The sequence below is a fragment of the Tympanuchus pallidicinctus genome, unplaced genomic scaffold (assembly GCF_026119805.1).
Source record: "Tympanuchus pallidicinctus isolate F22 unplaced genomic scaffold, pur_lepc_1.0 scaffold16, whole genome shotgun sequence".
Lineage (NCBI taxonomy): Eukaryota > Metazoa > Chordata > Aves > Galliformes > Phasianidae > Tympanuchus > Tympanuchus pallidicinctus.
In genome coordinates, this window is record NW_026294679.1 from 24595029 (window position 1) to 24612256 (window position 17228).

The 17228-nt window shown below is 43.2% G+C and overlaps 1 protein-coding gene across 6 annotated transcripts in view; it reads right to left on the minus strand.

Moving 5' to 3' along the window:
• TET1 (tet methylcytosine dioxygenase 1) overlaps nucleotides 1–17228 on the minus strand; it is a 64010-nt gene that overhangs the window by 43459 nt on the left and 3323 nt on the right. For 4 of the 6 annotated variants that reach the window (XM_052677979.1, XM_052677980.1, XM_052677983.1 and 1 more), the window contains exons 2-3: nucleotides 11320–13350; nucleotides 6789–6839 (exon numbers count right to left, since the gene is read on the minus strand). In XM_052677979.1, the coding sequence (XP_052533939.1) occupies nucleotides 6789–6839; nucleotides 11320–13227 (1959 nt within the window). In that variant the 5' untranslated portion in view covers nucleotides 13228–13350. Of the gene's footprint in view, nucleotides 1–6788; nucleotides 6840–11319; nucleotides 13351–17228 lie in introns of those variants that run through there. The other 2 variants (XM_052677982.1, XM_052677981.1) reach the window with 2 other exon arrangements.

Here is a 17228-nt window from a genome sequence, read left to right on the forward strand (position 1 = left end):
AATCCCCGAGTGTAAGCGCAAATGATCACAAAAACCTTGCACAGCTTTAGGGTACGTGAACCAAGCTAATGTAAGCCCCTTGCCCTCTGTTTCAACTCACTAAAGATCTGAACTGCTGCTTCAGGTAATGCCCCAGTTCCTATAATCTAAGTAGGAGGACATTCAGCTCCTTAACAAGGGACTTAGTTTGAGTGCTTAACCATCTGTCCCACAGCCACTGGCATTATTCACAACCTGCTACACGCCGGCACAGCAGCTCTCAGACCACGTCTACCCAGGACACACAGCTCAGTAAATTAACAATGCTAACCAGCCCCAGCTCCCAAAGAAGCACTGAAACAAGTCATTCACCAACTCATTTCCAAATTCCAACATCTACGTCGCACGTACATTCTAGTCTGGTTTAAGGCCAATGAGAGGGCAATAGACTAAAAGAATAACCAAGTCAGAGATAACTACATTGAGAGGACCAGCGAAAGGCAATTTAGACAGTCATACTGATCAGACAGGCTACCCAGCTACAAGGCACTATTCAGGATCCTGCAACTATGTTTTGTTTATTCCCATGAGGGAAAAAAAAAGCCTAGAAATGACAAATAATGCATCTTTTCTACCAGTCAGCAGACTAAGAGTTTTAAAGAAAGCTGAGAACAGAATTTACGTATATATAACATCCACTGCCTCCTTACAGGATGACCAATTTCCACTCACAAGCCAGAACAACAACGGTCCGGAGCAGCACTGCCAAAATGACTGTTTGGGTTGCAGTGATAACAGTGGTCAGGCAACGATCATCTGTTACAAAACCAAATGTTTTGCATTTTTAAATACATGGCAACTCTAATTTACAACGTCAACAAAATCTTACTTTACAAAAATGAAATTTAAATTTTTACTACAGAGCATTAATCAAATGCTCTGGACAATTTGGACAAGAGCGCTGAAAAAGGAATTCAGAATTGAGTGTCCAGGCACATGGCACTCAGTTTGAAGTCTGCTTCGAAAAATTCTGACATTAAAGGCCGAATGCTTAAGGTGCTGGGGCAAGAAGACAAACATGTTCTATACACTAACCTGAGAAATCAATGACAAGTGATTATGTTGTCTTCTTTTATGTAACTGCTGCTTTCTTTTTTCTTGATAATGGTTAAGTTTCACGTATCTGACATTTCAAAGGAAAGCACCTTGATAAGAACGCATGGATCCTTTGTTTTCATCTCCCAAATCAAACCCTATAAATATAAATTTACTGTAGTGAAAGTTAAATCTTTCAGTATTTACAAAGCCAAGGCTCTTGCTAATGCCCATGGGAAAACCTGCTGCTGTCTTCTCTTCAAGATTTTATTTTATTTTTTTAATTAATGTCATATCTAAAAATCTTAGTGTAATATCAGAGAAAGAAAAAGCACACAAAAAAGAAAATCTGGTCCCATTCAAGTATGGTGGAGACTTCTAACTGGGTTTCCTCCTGCAACAGTTACTGAAAGCAACAAAAAACTTGCTTAGCAATGTGGGATAGGGTTCTAAACGAATAACATTCATTTTCACATTTTCTAGATACTTTTATTATCTATAAATGTATGAGTATCAAACATCAAAAATTGGCAACTGAATACTGGAATCTGCAAAGCTATTTCAAGTATTTATTTGTCTAAATTACATATAGCAAGTATTCAATAGTTCTCAGTTCCATAATTAATAACTAGTATCAACAAAACATCACCAGAATAAGCAAGCAGAATTTATTTAGTGCTGTTAAAACTTCTTGGAATTATCTAAACTACTCTCAGACATACCTATAAACCTGCCTTACTTGCACACGCTGACACAATTTTCTTCCTTCCCACAAACGTTACTTCACTGATACTAACATTTTTGATCACAGGCATTCTAAAGAAGCTCTTTCCTCTAAATTCAACACAGTGAAACTTTCAGCATCCCACACATAGCGACAAGCAAGATCTAAACAAATAGTGATTCAAAGCACATGCAACCCCCAACACTCTAACTACCAGGCTCTACCTGGCCCAGCCTCACTGTGCCTCTGCCTCCAGCACTCCCTGAGCAAGCAGAGGAGCGTTACTACCCCCACAGCTGCTTCATGCAGCCAGCAAGGAGTTGGAGGATGCTTCCAATTCCGGAAAGGAGAGGAAGTAGCACTGACAGGGAGCTCTGTAGGACAAGGGCTGTAAGAGAAGAGCATCTCTGCATCCTGCTCAGCCCCATCAGCACCACAGCTAAAAGCCCACCAGGGACTGGCTTCACGCCCTCCCCTCTCCCCAAGACATGGAGTAAGATAACAAATTTACAGACCATTTACAAAAGACCTTCTTTCTTAAGATTCCATTCAAAAAAATGTCTATATCCAGGTGAAGTCTTAATGGTACCATACAGAGGAAATACAGTTACTCATGAGGAAGCACGGGAGACTGCACAAACTGTGGTAATTTATTACCACAATCATGTCTGCTTACTTCACCTGAGGTACATGAGCCTATTAAGCACAACAAAAAAAAAAAAATTAATTCCATTTAGACACACATCCAGCTATCAAAAAGGTCCTTAAAAATAATAATTTAGGTACCATTTGTGAAACAAATTATTTCAAAATTAAAAGCATTCAACTGCTGAGCTACTCCTTAGTTACCGCAGTTCTAAAAGTAAGAGTTGGATAATTTGTGTAAGCTATTCATGTGCCAAAAGCAAACTCCCTATGGAAAAGGGAGCAAAAAGGCACAGGAGTAGGCAGATATATCCAACCAGTACTCAAAGCAATTTTAATTGGTATTTTCCAAATGAGTGCGTTCCAAGATGATTAAGTTCCTTTAAAAAACACAAAGCATGTCTTCTGTACAACATCCCTTCCAACTCCCATTATTCTGTCTTCTTCCTCTGTCAAATTCCACAGCACTGCAATTTCATCCACTGACTTGTTGATATCTTATTTTAAAAAAGAAAAAAAATAAGTTGAATTACTTCCAGCTAAATATTCTGGCAGGCATTTTGTGCTAAAAAAAAAATTACATTTAGATGTTCAAAAATCCATTCAAGTCATGCTCATTCAAAGCATTAGCGTGCACATTGCAGTTGCTTCTCTTAACTTTTATTAACACATACATTAGGTTGAAATAGTGCAATGTAAGCAGCAAAACAAATCACACTTTAAAAAGGGCTAACAGCAACTTCATATCTGAACATTGTTTTTGATATGAAATAGCATGCTTTGTACACATCCAGGAGAAAAATCAAAGAGGGTGCTCAAGTATGTATTTGTAGCTTTGATGGAAATGAGACTCCCACTAGCTCTTAAGCACAAGGTTTACCAACAAACCCAAAGTTCTAGATATTAACTAAGCTCTTGCTCTTAGTTTGACTTAAACCGAGTTGATTTTAGAGTTTTGCAGGTGTTGTCTACACTTTCCTTGTACACAGATCACCACTACAGCGTTTATGCATAAACACACAAACTGAATCAGGCAGAGAACAAAGAATGGGCACATGCAGTCACAATACTCACTCAGCACTGCATGTACTACTGTGGATTTCTCTCTTCGGTCTTTTTTCCCCCCCCTTTCAGTTTGTCGGTTGGTTTTTAAAAACTCCATGAATGCAGCAAACATCTGCAGCCATCCAAATGGTGGCCGTAGCTCCCCAGAGCCCACTAGAAAGACCACAGACTGTGCCTCTTCATCAGCTATATCTTGACCTGGAGGCAGCTTCCTTACTGGTGCTACTGCTAACTGTAGATCTCCTTGACAACGCGATGCCTTCTTCAACTGTCCTGTTTGCCCAAGCTGCATTTATAAATTTGCACGTGACCTCCAACATTGTTAAGAAGAGGTGAAGAGGTGTGCTGCACTGCCCAAATTGAGGGAGTGCACTGCTAAAGGGAGAATGAAGCAGGATGCACAACATGCCTTCTGAAATGCAGGCAGGCAAATTCTTAAGTACCAATCCCTTCTTTCTAGATTTTCCATTATCAGTGATAAAATGTAAGAAGTTTCTGCTTAACTAGGGATAACATACAAGATAATTTGGAACAAAAACCATGAGCGCTCCTCCTTTGTTATCTATTTCTATGAACTCATGATGACTCTTTCTTCAAAAACCATTTGCTCACTAAAAGAGATGCATATTTTGGACATCCTTTCAAAATAAGCATGGAGAACGAAGCACAGTTTTATGGCACTAAGTGTGGCAGAGAATTTCCTAAATGACTCCTCTTTCAATAGCTAGGAAAAAGCAGTGCATGCATGCTTTTCACGGACATGAGAAAACAGTTAATAAAAGCTACAACATAACAGTATTTGTCACTTTTGTTTATAATGTTCGTATCTGTCAAACTTTGTTTTCAACAGGAAAGCATTGCTTATTTTAACCTGGTGCAGAAGAATTCATAAATACGCTGGTTCGTAGAAGTATAATTAGAGGAACTGCTAACTCCTCAAATAAATAAATGTGCATCTATACAAACTTAGGATGACTGGAAAAATACAAACTCCACCTATCACTGGAGCACAGTGCTACACATTCCTCTTTCAGAAAGTCTACAATCCTTTTTTGAAGCAAAACACAATTAAAACTCCAGTGAAACAATGAAAAAATATTAACAATAATTCAAAACATCTATTAATTTTTTTTGACATGTCACTGCTTAGCTTCACTCGACCACCCCTGACAGTTAAAACAAAGACTGAGGTTATAATTCAGTAGATAGAGCACCACTCCACACAGCAGTCCCACCAATAAGGCAGGCCAGTCATACACCAGAACGTCATATTTCTAAAGTGCCATTGTGAAGAAGACTGTAAATGGTGAAGCTTTCTGGGGTTTCTCAAGTTTCCTGCAGTAGACAGAAATGCAACCTAATTTAACATGACCGACTCACCCCACCAAAAACAGAGCAAAACCTCCCCAGCACCAACCCAGCCTCTTCCATGAGACGCCTTCAGGGGCGCCACGCCCTACTTGGTGCACACAAGTGCATCAACTCAGCCAATGCGATTCAGCACCACAAGACAAAATACCAGCAAACTGAAAGAACATTCTAAAACCAAAGGGGAAAGAAACGCTGCAGAATCAATTCAGCATAGGAAAAGTCAAACCAGAAATAAACACAAGTCCAATGACTAACATATGATACTATGCACACACACAAAAACAGACGAGCCTTTTTCCATTTAAGAGCCAAGAAAAAAAAAAAAAAAACCCGTTCAGAAGGCTTTTTGGAAAGGATAGGAATGACAGCATCATATTACATAGCAACTTCCCCTGCCATCAAACAAGAAACAGTGGTAAAATAAGTTCAAGAGAAAATGTGAAGACTCACTATGAACCCTGACTGTGGACAGACATCTAACACAACAGATATACCTAAGACAGAAAGATGCCTCCTACTTTTACAAGTGTACACCAATTCCACACTGCAAAACAGAATGACTGGTTTACAAGAAGTTTTTATTTCACACACTATCTTTTTAACTGCACAAAATGAACAAAAGCTGAAGTTTTAACTACATCTATGCACTATCCTGCAGAAGAGGCAGTCACTAAAATTAAGCAATTAAGAGCACATCTATGACTTAATGAAATATTTAAATGTCATGGATTAATAAGTGTTATAAAAGAAGAACACTTATTATTGCTGTATAGTCACCATTCCTGTAGGCATATGGGGAGATGGTTTGCACAGCTACACCCACAGAGAGACACACAGAGGTCAGATACACTTGCAAGCCAAGAAAGCTTATTTTCTCCTTACTTATTCTTAACTTTTTACTTAACTTTGTCTTGCAAACTTAGGACTCCACTGAGCAAGTTTCTCTGACATGTAACAGTGAAGACAAAGCTGCTATGGAGTCGTGATGATTTCAAATAAAATCACACTGCATTCAGCATTTATCACATTCACCACGTCCAACAATTTCTGAAATGTTTCTGTACTGAAACAATGCTAAACTAACTTAGATCCCGTTCAGCTGCACTCTGTGTCAAGAAAAAAATTGTCAAGTAAGTTCAAAAACATCACATACTTCTCATTTTCTTTAGCTTCTTTTCACAGTTTCAGCATCCACCCTTTAGTATTTTAGTTTGAAAGAACAGAAATCAGAACTTATTTCTACACAGAATAAAAGCAAACTGAGAAATGCAGTAGGAATCTGCTACCTGTTAGGCACAAGTGTAGTACACTCATATTTTGTTACAACAAGCTGAAACAGTTGAGTTGAAGCACCAATCTTTTGTTACTATGCAAGATAGCCATCTTAAGAGCCCTGTCGAAACCTTACCACGTGAACCGAAGGCCCCAGTAAGTTTATAGAATTTTCAGTTTCACTTGAGGCGTTCTAAAGTTTAAAGAAAAAAGGAAATCAAAACCACCGTAACTGAAGCATGAAGCTTCCTATGCCATTAATTCAGTTTACGTGATAGCAAAGACTCCTCGCCCTCCGATCCGAACGCTGAACACCCCCAGCATTCAGCCGGTACTTCTGCGAGTGGGGAAGGAACACGGAGGGCGAAGCGGCTCACAGCACAATGGGAAGCCAACGTCCCGGCCGCAGCGCCCCGCACAGAGGCTCCGGTGTGTGTGCAACATGCTGGGATGGGGGATGGGGGGAGGGGGACAGGGAAAGGCAAAAAAAAGAAAATGTTCTGTGCCGTTAAAATTAGCTAAGCCGCTGAAGGGCTGGAAGCGCCGCGTCCCAGCGCTTAACCCTCGATCTCCTGCTGTACGTGACGACAAACGCCGCTTAACGTGAGGGAGAAATATTAAAGCAATCATCGGTTACCTTAAAAACTCTTTGCTTCCTCCTCTGAGGTCTTTTGTTTTCAGTTAGAACCTAAAAAAACATCAAATTGCAGAATAAGCGGTGGTCACAAAAGCAGACGCCTCCAGTTTTATTATCGAACTGCAATATTTCTCAAATACCCGAGTGCTTCACATGCGGCACCTCGGCGGGCCGGCGGCGGTTCTACGCGGCCCCTCCGCCGCCACCCCGACACGCGGCGACGCCGGAGACGGCAGAGGGGAGAGGCCCCGCCGCCCCCCCGGAGCCGACCTCGCTGGTGCCCCGCATTCCTCACGGCGGCGCCCACCAGGCGGCCATCTTGCTTCCTGCCGCAGCGGAGCTCTCCCCTCCCCTCGCGGCGGCGCGGGCACGAGCCGCGGGATCGGCGGCGCTCGCCCCCCCCGCCCCCTCACGAGGCCGCGCGCCACGCGCGCCCGAAGCCTATGTCCGGCCCAGCCAATGGGACGCCGCAGCACCGCAGCGCCCCCCCGCGGCCTCCCTCGCGCTGGCCCCGTCCGGACAAAGGGGCTGCTGTACGGGCGGCCGCCGGCAAGACGCGGCGCGGACACGGAGCCGGCGCCGCCCCCGCGCGCCCCCGCCTCGGCGCGCGCACGGCGGGTCGCGAGCGCTCAGGCGCGGCCCCCGCGAGGGCTGCGGCACGCAGGGTCAGGCGAGGACACGGCCCCCGCGCGGCGCGTGCACGCGGCCGACCGTGAGGGAGGGGCGGAGAGGGGGAGCCCATGCCGCGCCGCTGAGGGGCTTTAACTGCATCTACGCAGAAGGGGAGCCCCCGGTCCTGCAGCCCAGGTGCACCGCGCCCCGGCCAGCACGGTCCTCTGCCCTCGGTGAGGTTCAAGCGGAATCTCACGTCGGCCCCCAGAAGCTTTCCCCAAACGGCTCAGCCCAGACAGAGAGCAGCTGCGGGGCTCTCCATTAAATCAGCATTTCCCATTCAAAACAGAAGAGCGGCTGCTGGAAAGCTCCCAGCCTCCCCTAATTGCAGCACGCTCCTTAAATACGCCTGGGCTTTGGGCGGCACGTTAAAACCCAGAAGGAAACAGGCCGTATCGTTGTTCCGTATTTCCCCATTTCTCAGATTATTGCCGCTGTATGAGATGTCTCAGGGCACCGGGGTGAGGCCAGGTCCCACGGTGCCTCCGGGGCCATCGCTGTCACCCACGTGCAGGCAAACTCTCCCCAGGAGAGGCTGGCAGTGGGACAGGGCTCCTCCCGGGTGCAGCCCCAAAATGCAGGCAACTCAGCAACGCCGGCCCCTGCTAATGCTTCTTCCCCAGGAGAAAGCAATACAAATTCTGCACCACCCTCCTATGCTGCTTTTGCAACCTACCGAGCCCTGACTTGCAACCTATCCACACTGCCAAGGTGTGCACGATGGTGCAATAGCAGCAAACCAGACCACCTCTTGAGATAAAATGCGTTTTTTGGTAGAAAATAGCTGCAAAACAGCCTCCAGCAAGTACCATGTTATTGCAGAACACGGCAGTCTTGGAGACAAGAGAAAATGTAGAATTTCCACACTCCTGTGTAGGTGGAACTTGTCAAAATGCTCTTTTCACTGCGGAGTGTTCCTGCATTATTCACCCAGAGTGGGACGATAATGCAGCATAAAACCTTTTTCCTCTCCTTTTCAATGCCTACTGTCACCTCTCACTTACCTGGCTGCTCCCCCAGAAAGCACTGACGCCCAACCATTTTACCTATATACTGCAGGTCATTTTCTCCACCCATGCCTAAGCAAGGCTCCCTGCAGTAGTGCTGCTGGAGAAGCAGCACTGCCATTCTGGACCTTCCCCACACTGAACCCTGGAAAAATTCATTCCATTCAACAAGGTAGCACGGTAACATATCACTTCAGGTTTATGTGGCTGTTATTCTTTAAAAAGCTTTTTTTTCTTTTTAAAGCAGCACGCAGGGACTTTTGAACCCCTGCACCAGCTGTCCTAGAGCCATTCAACACACAGCTCTCATCCACTTTGCCGACTTCTGCATTGTTTAGTTAAAGTCAAAAGAAATAATTCCCTTTAAGGCAAAACATCAATGTTTAAACTATGCTCACGCAGAGAACGTCTATCCCCTTACACCCTCCTCCCAGTGAATCACCTCTAAAAAATGCTTACATTCCACCAACACGAGACAGAGACGCACAGCTCCTCCAAACGAGGAATGCACTGAAGCCAACCTATTTTCTCTTTAATTGCTTTGTTCCCTTTCTATACCATGGACAGAGACCTACAGACTTTTTCCCCAGCTGCCCTCTATTTGTGACACATCGCTGGCATGGAAATCTCAACTGCTGTAGTCCCAACCTCATCTTGGTCTGGGAAAACACAACGGGATTCCCTTTCAGAGTGCTAAAGTCTTATCTGAAGGATAGCTGCCTGCACAGTGCTTCCCATCCCCCCACATCACCCCCTATATCTCAACATTTTCAAAGCACTCTCACAACACACACGCTGCAGAAATAGTTTCCTCTTTCATTTTCCTCTGAGCGGTGCTTCTATAGAATATGAGAGACCAGACTTGCTCCTAGGAACATCTGAACAGGCACCAGGTTTCATTCAAATACAGTTTTATGAGAAAATACCTGACATGTTGTTAAATGTCAGGAATACTTCATTTCCTCTATGCGGTATTCAAAGTTCATACAAAATTTAACAAGTAATGAAAGAGGCCTCTGGTGCAGCTCTAAATGCATTGAACAAAATGTGACCAATTTAATAAAACAAAAGCACACAAGAAATAAACTGCCAAAGGAATATAAACAAGAAATTCCTCGTAAAGAAAGAAAAAAGAGTGCCTGAAGAAGAAAGAGGTGAAGGGGCAAAGCATATCTGCAAGGAGAAGGTCAGACTGAGCAACAATAAAAGAAGAACATTTTGCCTGGAAAACAAAGGTTGACAGAAAAGCTGGAGTGCTTCTTTCATTGACCCTGCCAAAACCTTTTCTAAATCATGGCTTTTCAATCACTTCCTACATCAGTTCCATCAATTCTCTTCCACAAGCTTCTTTAGCTCCATTGGCTAAACCTTGCTTAGCCAGTGTTTAGCCAACAAGGTTTTAATGTTGCTACTCTCTTTCTGCAAGAAGTCAGCATCAGTCTCTATCACCTTTATTGCTCAATTACATCTTCAAGTCACATGTTAGTTGTCCCTTCACTCACTTCACTTCACTCTCTATGAGCAGTCGAGACATAAAGGATTTTTAATGAACTGTAAGCCCACCTGCTTAAACCTTCTTCTCTAAGCATTTTAATTTAAAATACACTTCCTGCCCAAAGCCTGTACACATATCATAACCCTTCACAGCTATGGGACTCTTCTCTTTGCCTGCCTACTGTGAAAACAGAAGAGGCACATCTGCAAACCTTAGCAAGTACCAGACAGAGGGCTGGAAACAGGAGGTCTCCTGAGAGCTCCGCAGCAAACTGGGATTTCTATCTGTTGTAAGAACACACTGTTTTAATGAAGCTGCTGTTCAGAAATATTTTGCAGGTGCATTCCCTGCCGTGTGAACTGCTCAGAGAGCACAGAGCACATGCTGGTGCAGAGACTTGAACCCGAGTTTCCCACATCCCAAGGCAAATGTCCCAGCAACTTAACAACTGCGACAGCATCTCCCTCTCCACGGCTCAGTCTCTGTTCAACTATATGAACTTCCAGGAGCAGGCAGAGGCTAACACTGCAGCTCAGAGGTCAGGGAATTCAGCTGGGATATGGGAAATCTGTGTTCAATTCCCTACTTACCTGATTTAAAGCCTGATCTTGAACTGAAATCTCTCAGAAGGCCAGGGCTGTTATCACAAGGGCATACAGAATGTCTTTTCCCCTCATCTTTGGTCCAAAAGTAATGACCTGGGTTATAAAACACTTATGGATCAGAAAAATGAGTAAGGAACAGAAAGAGAATACGTGGGGAATATGTGGTAAGATATACAGAGTAAGAGAGGCGGGAAAAATGAAATGAAAGAAACAGAAGAACAGACAGTTAGAAAGGCAGAGAGATGTGAAAGGGGAAAAAGGCAGCTCTAATCCTATCCTGAAGTTTATTGATTTGTTTCTACCAAATGTGTAATCACAAGCAAATCACTTTAAAGACCACACAGCCTTCCTTCTTCTACCTTTTACCTTCTTTTTCTTAGCTGTTTTGAAACACAAGCCCTTTCCCTAAGAACTTAGGGTATCCTAAGACTATCCCCTCATTTCCCCACTCCTCACATTTTGTACTTAAATCCTTCTCACCTTTTCATGCCTTCAATTGCTGTAGCCAGTACACCGGTATTTGGAACACAGAGTTAAAGCCAATCTTGCCTCTCTTTTTTATTTTTTTTCCTCTAGTAACTAGTAACTCTAGTTCACTTCTACGCATCTCTGGATAGCAAGTCAGTGTAACTTGCTAGCTCCAAAAGAAACCCTAAGTTCTCTAAATCTGTACAGCAACCCCCCTCTGCAGTGTTTTCAGATATACCTCAATCCTCCAAATCGTGACTTAATTTGAGACTTTTCTGGCTTACCTCAAGAGGTAGTGTGATTGGTGGCGGTGGCTTTTTCAGTTCTTCACATTTTCTCTTTTTACATATCCGGTGACTGGTTTTGCGCTTCCTGCAACAGCTGCATTCTTCACAATTTGTTTTCCGCAGACAGGGCTCACAGACTCCACAACGCCTTCGTTTCTTTTTCTCTAACATAGGGAGCAGAGATGAATATGCAAGAGGGTGACTGCCAGCCGGATTTGTAAGAGAGGATGGCCCTGAGGCCTCAACTGTTTGAGTGCTGTTGCTCACGTTGTCCTGAACCAAATTCAAGCTTATTCCAACACTTTCCAGCTGTGATGAATAATCATTCTGCTGCAGTCTCAAATCAACTGGCAAATCTGCATTTATGGCTTTTTCTAAGGCAAGAACAGAGATTTCTGTGCTTGAAGGCAACTCCGAAACAAAACCTTCAGAGAATTTTCTGGAACTCTCACTGGAGAGTTCATCGACTGCTCTTTTTTCTATATCTGATGATAAAGCGGGGACATAACCTGAATTCAAAATTAATGTCTCTGCATCAATACATGTAACAAATTGTTCAATATCCTCCACTTCAATATTGGTTAAAGAGGTATCGGAAACTGGTTCGCTTACTGTAAATATGTTTTTTGAGTCTGATTCTGTATTCCCTACTGTACATCTCAGATCTGAACATGAGTCAATCTCTTTGTGAATGGGCACAAAATCCACGAGTTTCATGTCAGATTCCACAAGTGAACTTACACTTTCAAAATGTAAAAGTGAATTTGATCCAGTGGCAGCTTCATGTGAACCAAGATCTTCATTCTCAGACTTCAAATTCCCATCTGCTTTTATGCAGGACTCTGAAAATGAGCTCAAATCTTCTAAACATTCTTGTGAATTTAACTCAGAGGTAACTGTGGGTGCAGAATTCGAGTAGCATTCTTCACTGGCTAGCACCAGGTCTGACTCTGCTTCAATGTGGGATTCAGCAAGTGGGATCAACTCTTCTAACAGCACAGCTGAACTGGGGTCTGAGGTATCAATAGAATCAGAGTCAGGTTCTTTACTGTTAGGCACCAGGTCGAAGGGAGTCTCTATACACATCTTCGAGTTTGGTTCAGAGGTGGTTATGGAATCAGAAGACGGAAGCACCAATGCAGCATCTTCAGCAGATGCTTCAGCTGCACTACTTGCATTGAGATCAATGAGCGTCTGCTCACAGGGCAGGTCTTCGTGCTCATACTCCACCTCTGACTCTGCTGTATTATCATCAGTCACTTGGGTGCTTGGAACAGAGTTCTTCATTTCAGGTATTTCTCCCTCCTCTTCTTGACCAGCACACATGGCAGCAGGCTCTTCATCTACACTGCACGGAATATCCTCTCCAGGCAGAGAAGCTAATTCATCTTGTGCTAAATTCTGTTCCAACACATTTTCGGATGCTTCAACATTTTTGTCTTCTACTACTGCCAGAGCTTGTTCATGTCTTTCCTTTGTTTCTAGCTTTTTTTGTGCTGCAGCTTTTCTGGGTTTTGCAATTGTTGGAGCTTGAGAAAATCTACGGGAGAATGATCGGTTACGAAGAGACATTGTAAAACCATTGATGTTGAAAGCTTCCTGGCTATGAAAGAGGATATTGTCAGTTTTCTCCAAACTCACCCAAGGTGTTCCAGACAAGGTTCTGGTGACACTGCTCCTGAGAAATCTACCTGAAGAGCTCATGATTGGTTTCTTTTCTTGCTGCTTTTTCTTAACATCTTTTTCTTGTGCCGGCTTTTTGCCTTTTCCAGAACTAACAGCTTTTGTGGAAGTCTTTGTGGTTTTCTTTCTCACTTGGCTAGATTTCTTTTTACCCTGGTTAGTTTTCTTTTTGCCTATCTCTTCCTTTTTGGCTAATCTGGAAGGCCTTGCGTGGTGAGCCATGTCTGCGGAGTAGTAGAAATGTTAAGAGGAGAGATGGAAAAAAATCATGAGCTCTTGAGAGAATTTTTCAACAGAAAACTGCACACTCCCATTGCGGGTCTCTGTAGCAATACAGAGTCAACTCTGAAACAGAAAAAGATAAAATAACATTAATGTAAATCTAATTAATGGAGAAAGCATGTATATTAAGCTGACTGATCAAAAATACATAGCTAGAACTTGAAATACCAGCATCAGACATTAAGCAAAATCAGCACGAAAGCTTTGAAAGTATTAGTGGACTGCAAAATGGAAAGCTTGCCTAAATGCCTAGAAAACTAATAAAGAAGTGAACAAAGTTCAGCTGATCATGCAGCGATTCCTATTTACCATTTTACATCAATTTTAAGATGTTTGAACATTCTCAGTCTTATTGGTGGTTTGTTAACCACCGCTCTCCTTGGGTAAGGACAGCTAAAATTTACAACTTCAGATATGCTGTGGAGCAGAAAGCTATTACTGTATGGTCATTTGAGAAACAAAAAACAACAAAGCTGAGTTCAGCTGGTGCTACAGGCACCCATACACCAGCACCAGGACATCTCATCCACTGGCTGCCCATCATAGTACATATCCAGGTTAAAATAGGAGAAATAACTATACCTCTCTAAAGACTTTTAATTTGTATTCACGGGGGTAACTGGATCATGGAAGAATTGCCTTTCCAAATGTTATTTCCTGGGATCATGTACAAGCACGCTGTACTAGATTGCAAGCCGTGGTCCTTTCCAGCAATGTCAAATGTATTATGCAAGAAATCACCTCTGTTTCATGATCATGACCACTACCATATTTGCCATCAACAAAACACCATAATGTTTATCCTAAGCTTTTGTCTTCAAATATGACTGATGAAAAAGCGTCCAAACTCCCAAGCACAACCCATACATCTCAGAGGAGACAACAGACTCTTCTGGCTCCAGAGCAATTTTCCGAAAGATGGGTTGCTTTTCCTTCTTCGTTTGTTTAAATATAAATAAATTCTGTTAAATACATAGTTTATCTCTAAAGGAAGTAAAAAGAGCTCCTAAAGGAAGAAAAAGGAAGAAGAGTGCTGCCAGGCCCAAACCCCACCACTTCAAAAGGCAAGAGAAACTGAGCACTGTCTTCCACATGACCTCCATCCCGCGGTGAAGCCAGCAGAGAGATGTTACCATGGCTGGGCTTACCCACAGCCCAGTCTGAGCTCCACTGAAGGAAGGCAGAGCCCTGCTGATGCAACCCAGCCTACCTAGCCCTCAGAAACTCATAACACTACCATGGTGCCCAGGTTCAGCTTGCGTTGGGCAAACAGCGGCATGGGGCTTGCAAAGGGCAGGCTCTGCAAGAACACATCCCCAGGCGACAAGAACCCATCTAAGCACAAAGGGTGTAGTAGATCCACCGTACATGGCTGCTGCACAGGACTACCAGCTCCCACTGCTCCTAGCCAGCATGCTGGCAGCAAACTCGTCTCTAATTCTGTCACAGCCATCAACAGGCTGCACAGTCACAATACTTGAAAAACCTAACAGTAACTCCCCACTCTCTTCTGAGCAGCTTATTTAAAGCTCTTTGAAGCCCAGCTCATCTGTTCTGCAGTAAGCCGAAAGATCTTCTGTGCTACAAAATGTAAATCCCGTATGTCATGTGTCTATGTAAACATGCTGTGATCATTCTGTATCTCATCTGCATCTTACAGGAGCACACCAAACTAACATTACTGAGGCAGCACTTTTTCCATGCGCTCAAACATCATTTTGGAGTCAGCATTGCAGTACAGCAAAAGGCTCAAGGCACTTCTAAGGTCATGTCAGAAAACAAAGCTAACCACTCACATCAAACAAGCTAATGGCATTGCAGGAGGAGACATGACCCACAGTGACTAAATACACACGTACAGCCATCCGTAGTTGCAGGTAATGTTTCAAAAGCCATTCCTAAAAGACCCAAACAGTTCTCACAGAAGTGCTCCACAAAAGTTGGCTTGGACACTGAAATACACCAAATACAAACCTGAAGTTAGAGTAATTTGAGTGCTTTCCTTCCCTTACCCTTTTCTGGAGCAGCATGGAGGAAGAGGGATATGGCCATTACCAGTCACCCCACAAACTGAGCATCAAAGAGGCATCAGCAGCATGTTAACAGGTCCATGAAACAGCTGCTGGCACTCTGCAAAGGGCTGCCCACTTTCTTGTGGTTTTGATGAAAACAGGCTCCAAAGAACAGCCTGGAGGGCTGCAAAGCCAGCTGCAAACAAGCAGCAGATAGCCCATTGGTAGCCATTAGTGTACAGTGCTACATAACAGTGGAAGGAGAGGAAATGTGAGCCACTTTCAGACACCATAACCAGGAGAGCAAGGAAGAGCGCAAGCAAATAAGGGCCAGGTAGCATGGAAATGTGTGAATCATGAGGGGAGCAGAAGAAAGGAAATAAAGCCTTTTCTCTTTATCAGCTCTGAAACAGAAGTAGAAGGGGGAGAGAAAACAGGAGATCAAGAATGGAAACTGCAACTGGATTTTTGAAGATACTGAATGTGTTTAAAGCTTTGTTCATGCTACTTTTCTACATGAACATTTGCCACTGCTGTTGTAGAAGTTTGGGAAGCATTATTTGCAATATTACCAATCAGAAGCTTCATTTATAACAATCTTACAAAACTTAATTTTTCTTTAAAATCATGATTATGTGATGTCTTTACCTGCATTTAGAGATTTCAACACAGGTGCTTCAAGACTGAAGAAGAACAAAAACAAAACAGCAACAAAACAAAGAAGCAAACAAACAAACAAAACCTCCACACCTGTCTGGAAGGAATACATAATACTGAGGTAGTACTGTGATGGAAAAGGCTGTTGGCATTTGTCAGAGACAATACAGGGACATATGGAAAACAGTAGCAACTTTATGCATTTTGTTTCAATTTTGTCACTGGAAAGAATTTTTCTTTAGAAGACATCTGTGCAGTAGCTCTCTAAAGGATGTGTATCTGTTTTTCTTTTCTTTTAATACTGGACTCCAGTTTTACCCATCTGGAACAGAGCACCCGAGGTGACAGTAGCCTCTTGGGAGAAATGCCTGTCAGCATCAGGGCTTTGCTTCCCCTTGAAGAAACCCCCATACTCCTGATGAGTTCTGCTCTGCCACAATAACCACAATTGCTAGATTAAAAAAAAAAAAAAAAGAAAAGAAAAGAAAGAAAAAACAAAGTTTCTAGTAAAACTACTTTATGTTGTTGCTTTTATGTTTACTTTGCCACATCCAGCATCCCAGAATTAGGTAGCTACAAGCTCAGTATCCAAGATTTGTTTTCTGTAGCACTACAGAATGTTTTACCCTCCCTTTTCCATGTAAATGGCAGGCAGTGCTGTCGTGTTGATGCCAGCAGGAGTTGCAAATTGCCTCATGTAACTTCTTCGGGACAGTCACATTTCAAACCAAGAAATCCTATTACCAAAACACCCATGTCAATTGCAGGATTATCAAATACAGATCTAATGGCTTAGCAATAACTTGTAAGTTCTCGTCATCCTGGAGAGGAAAACTGACTTCAGTGGTCTCTTCTGAATTCCAAGTCAGATGGGACCCCTCCCCCACAGTCCCTTCTTGAGAGTAGAGCCAGTCAGGACAGTCCCTATAAAGTAATGTGGGTAATGAGTACAGGAGGGTTAGCAGGGAACTGCCCCAGACAGTAATAGTGCATCCTGAAGCTGATTGTGACTTGAGTTGATTTCTCTTTTAACTCATGTGCAAAACCAAAAGCTGGCTGTAAGGCCAGTATCTTAAGTTTTGCTTTCAGTAATAAAGCTGGAGCAATCCCACTGACTGCTATAATCCTCAGCAAATACTGCTAAAAAGCTAATCAAGAGCTAAATCTTTTAGTCCCAACTAGGTCAAAATTATAGACAGTTATAATGAGAATATTGCCTGCAAGGCAGTGGGGGGGACTTAACCCTATGGAATGCCTCCAGGAAAAACAATA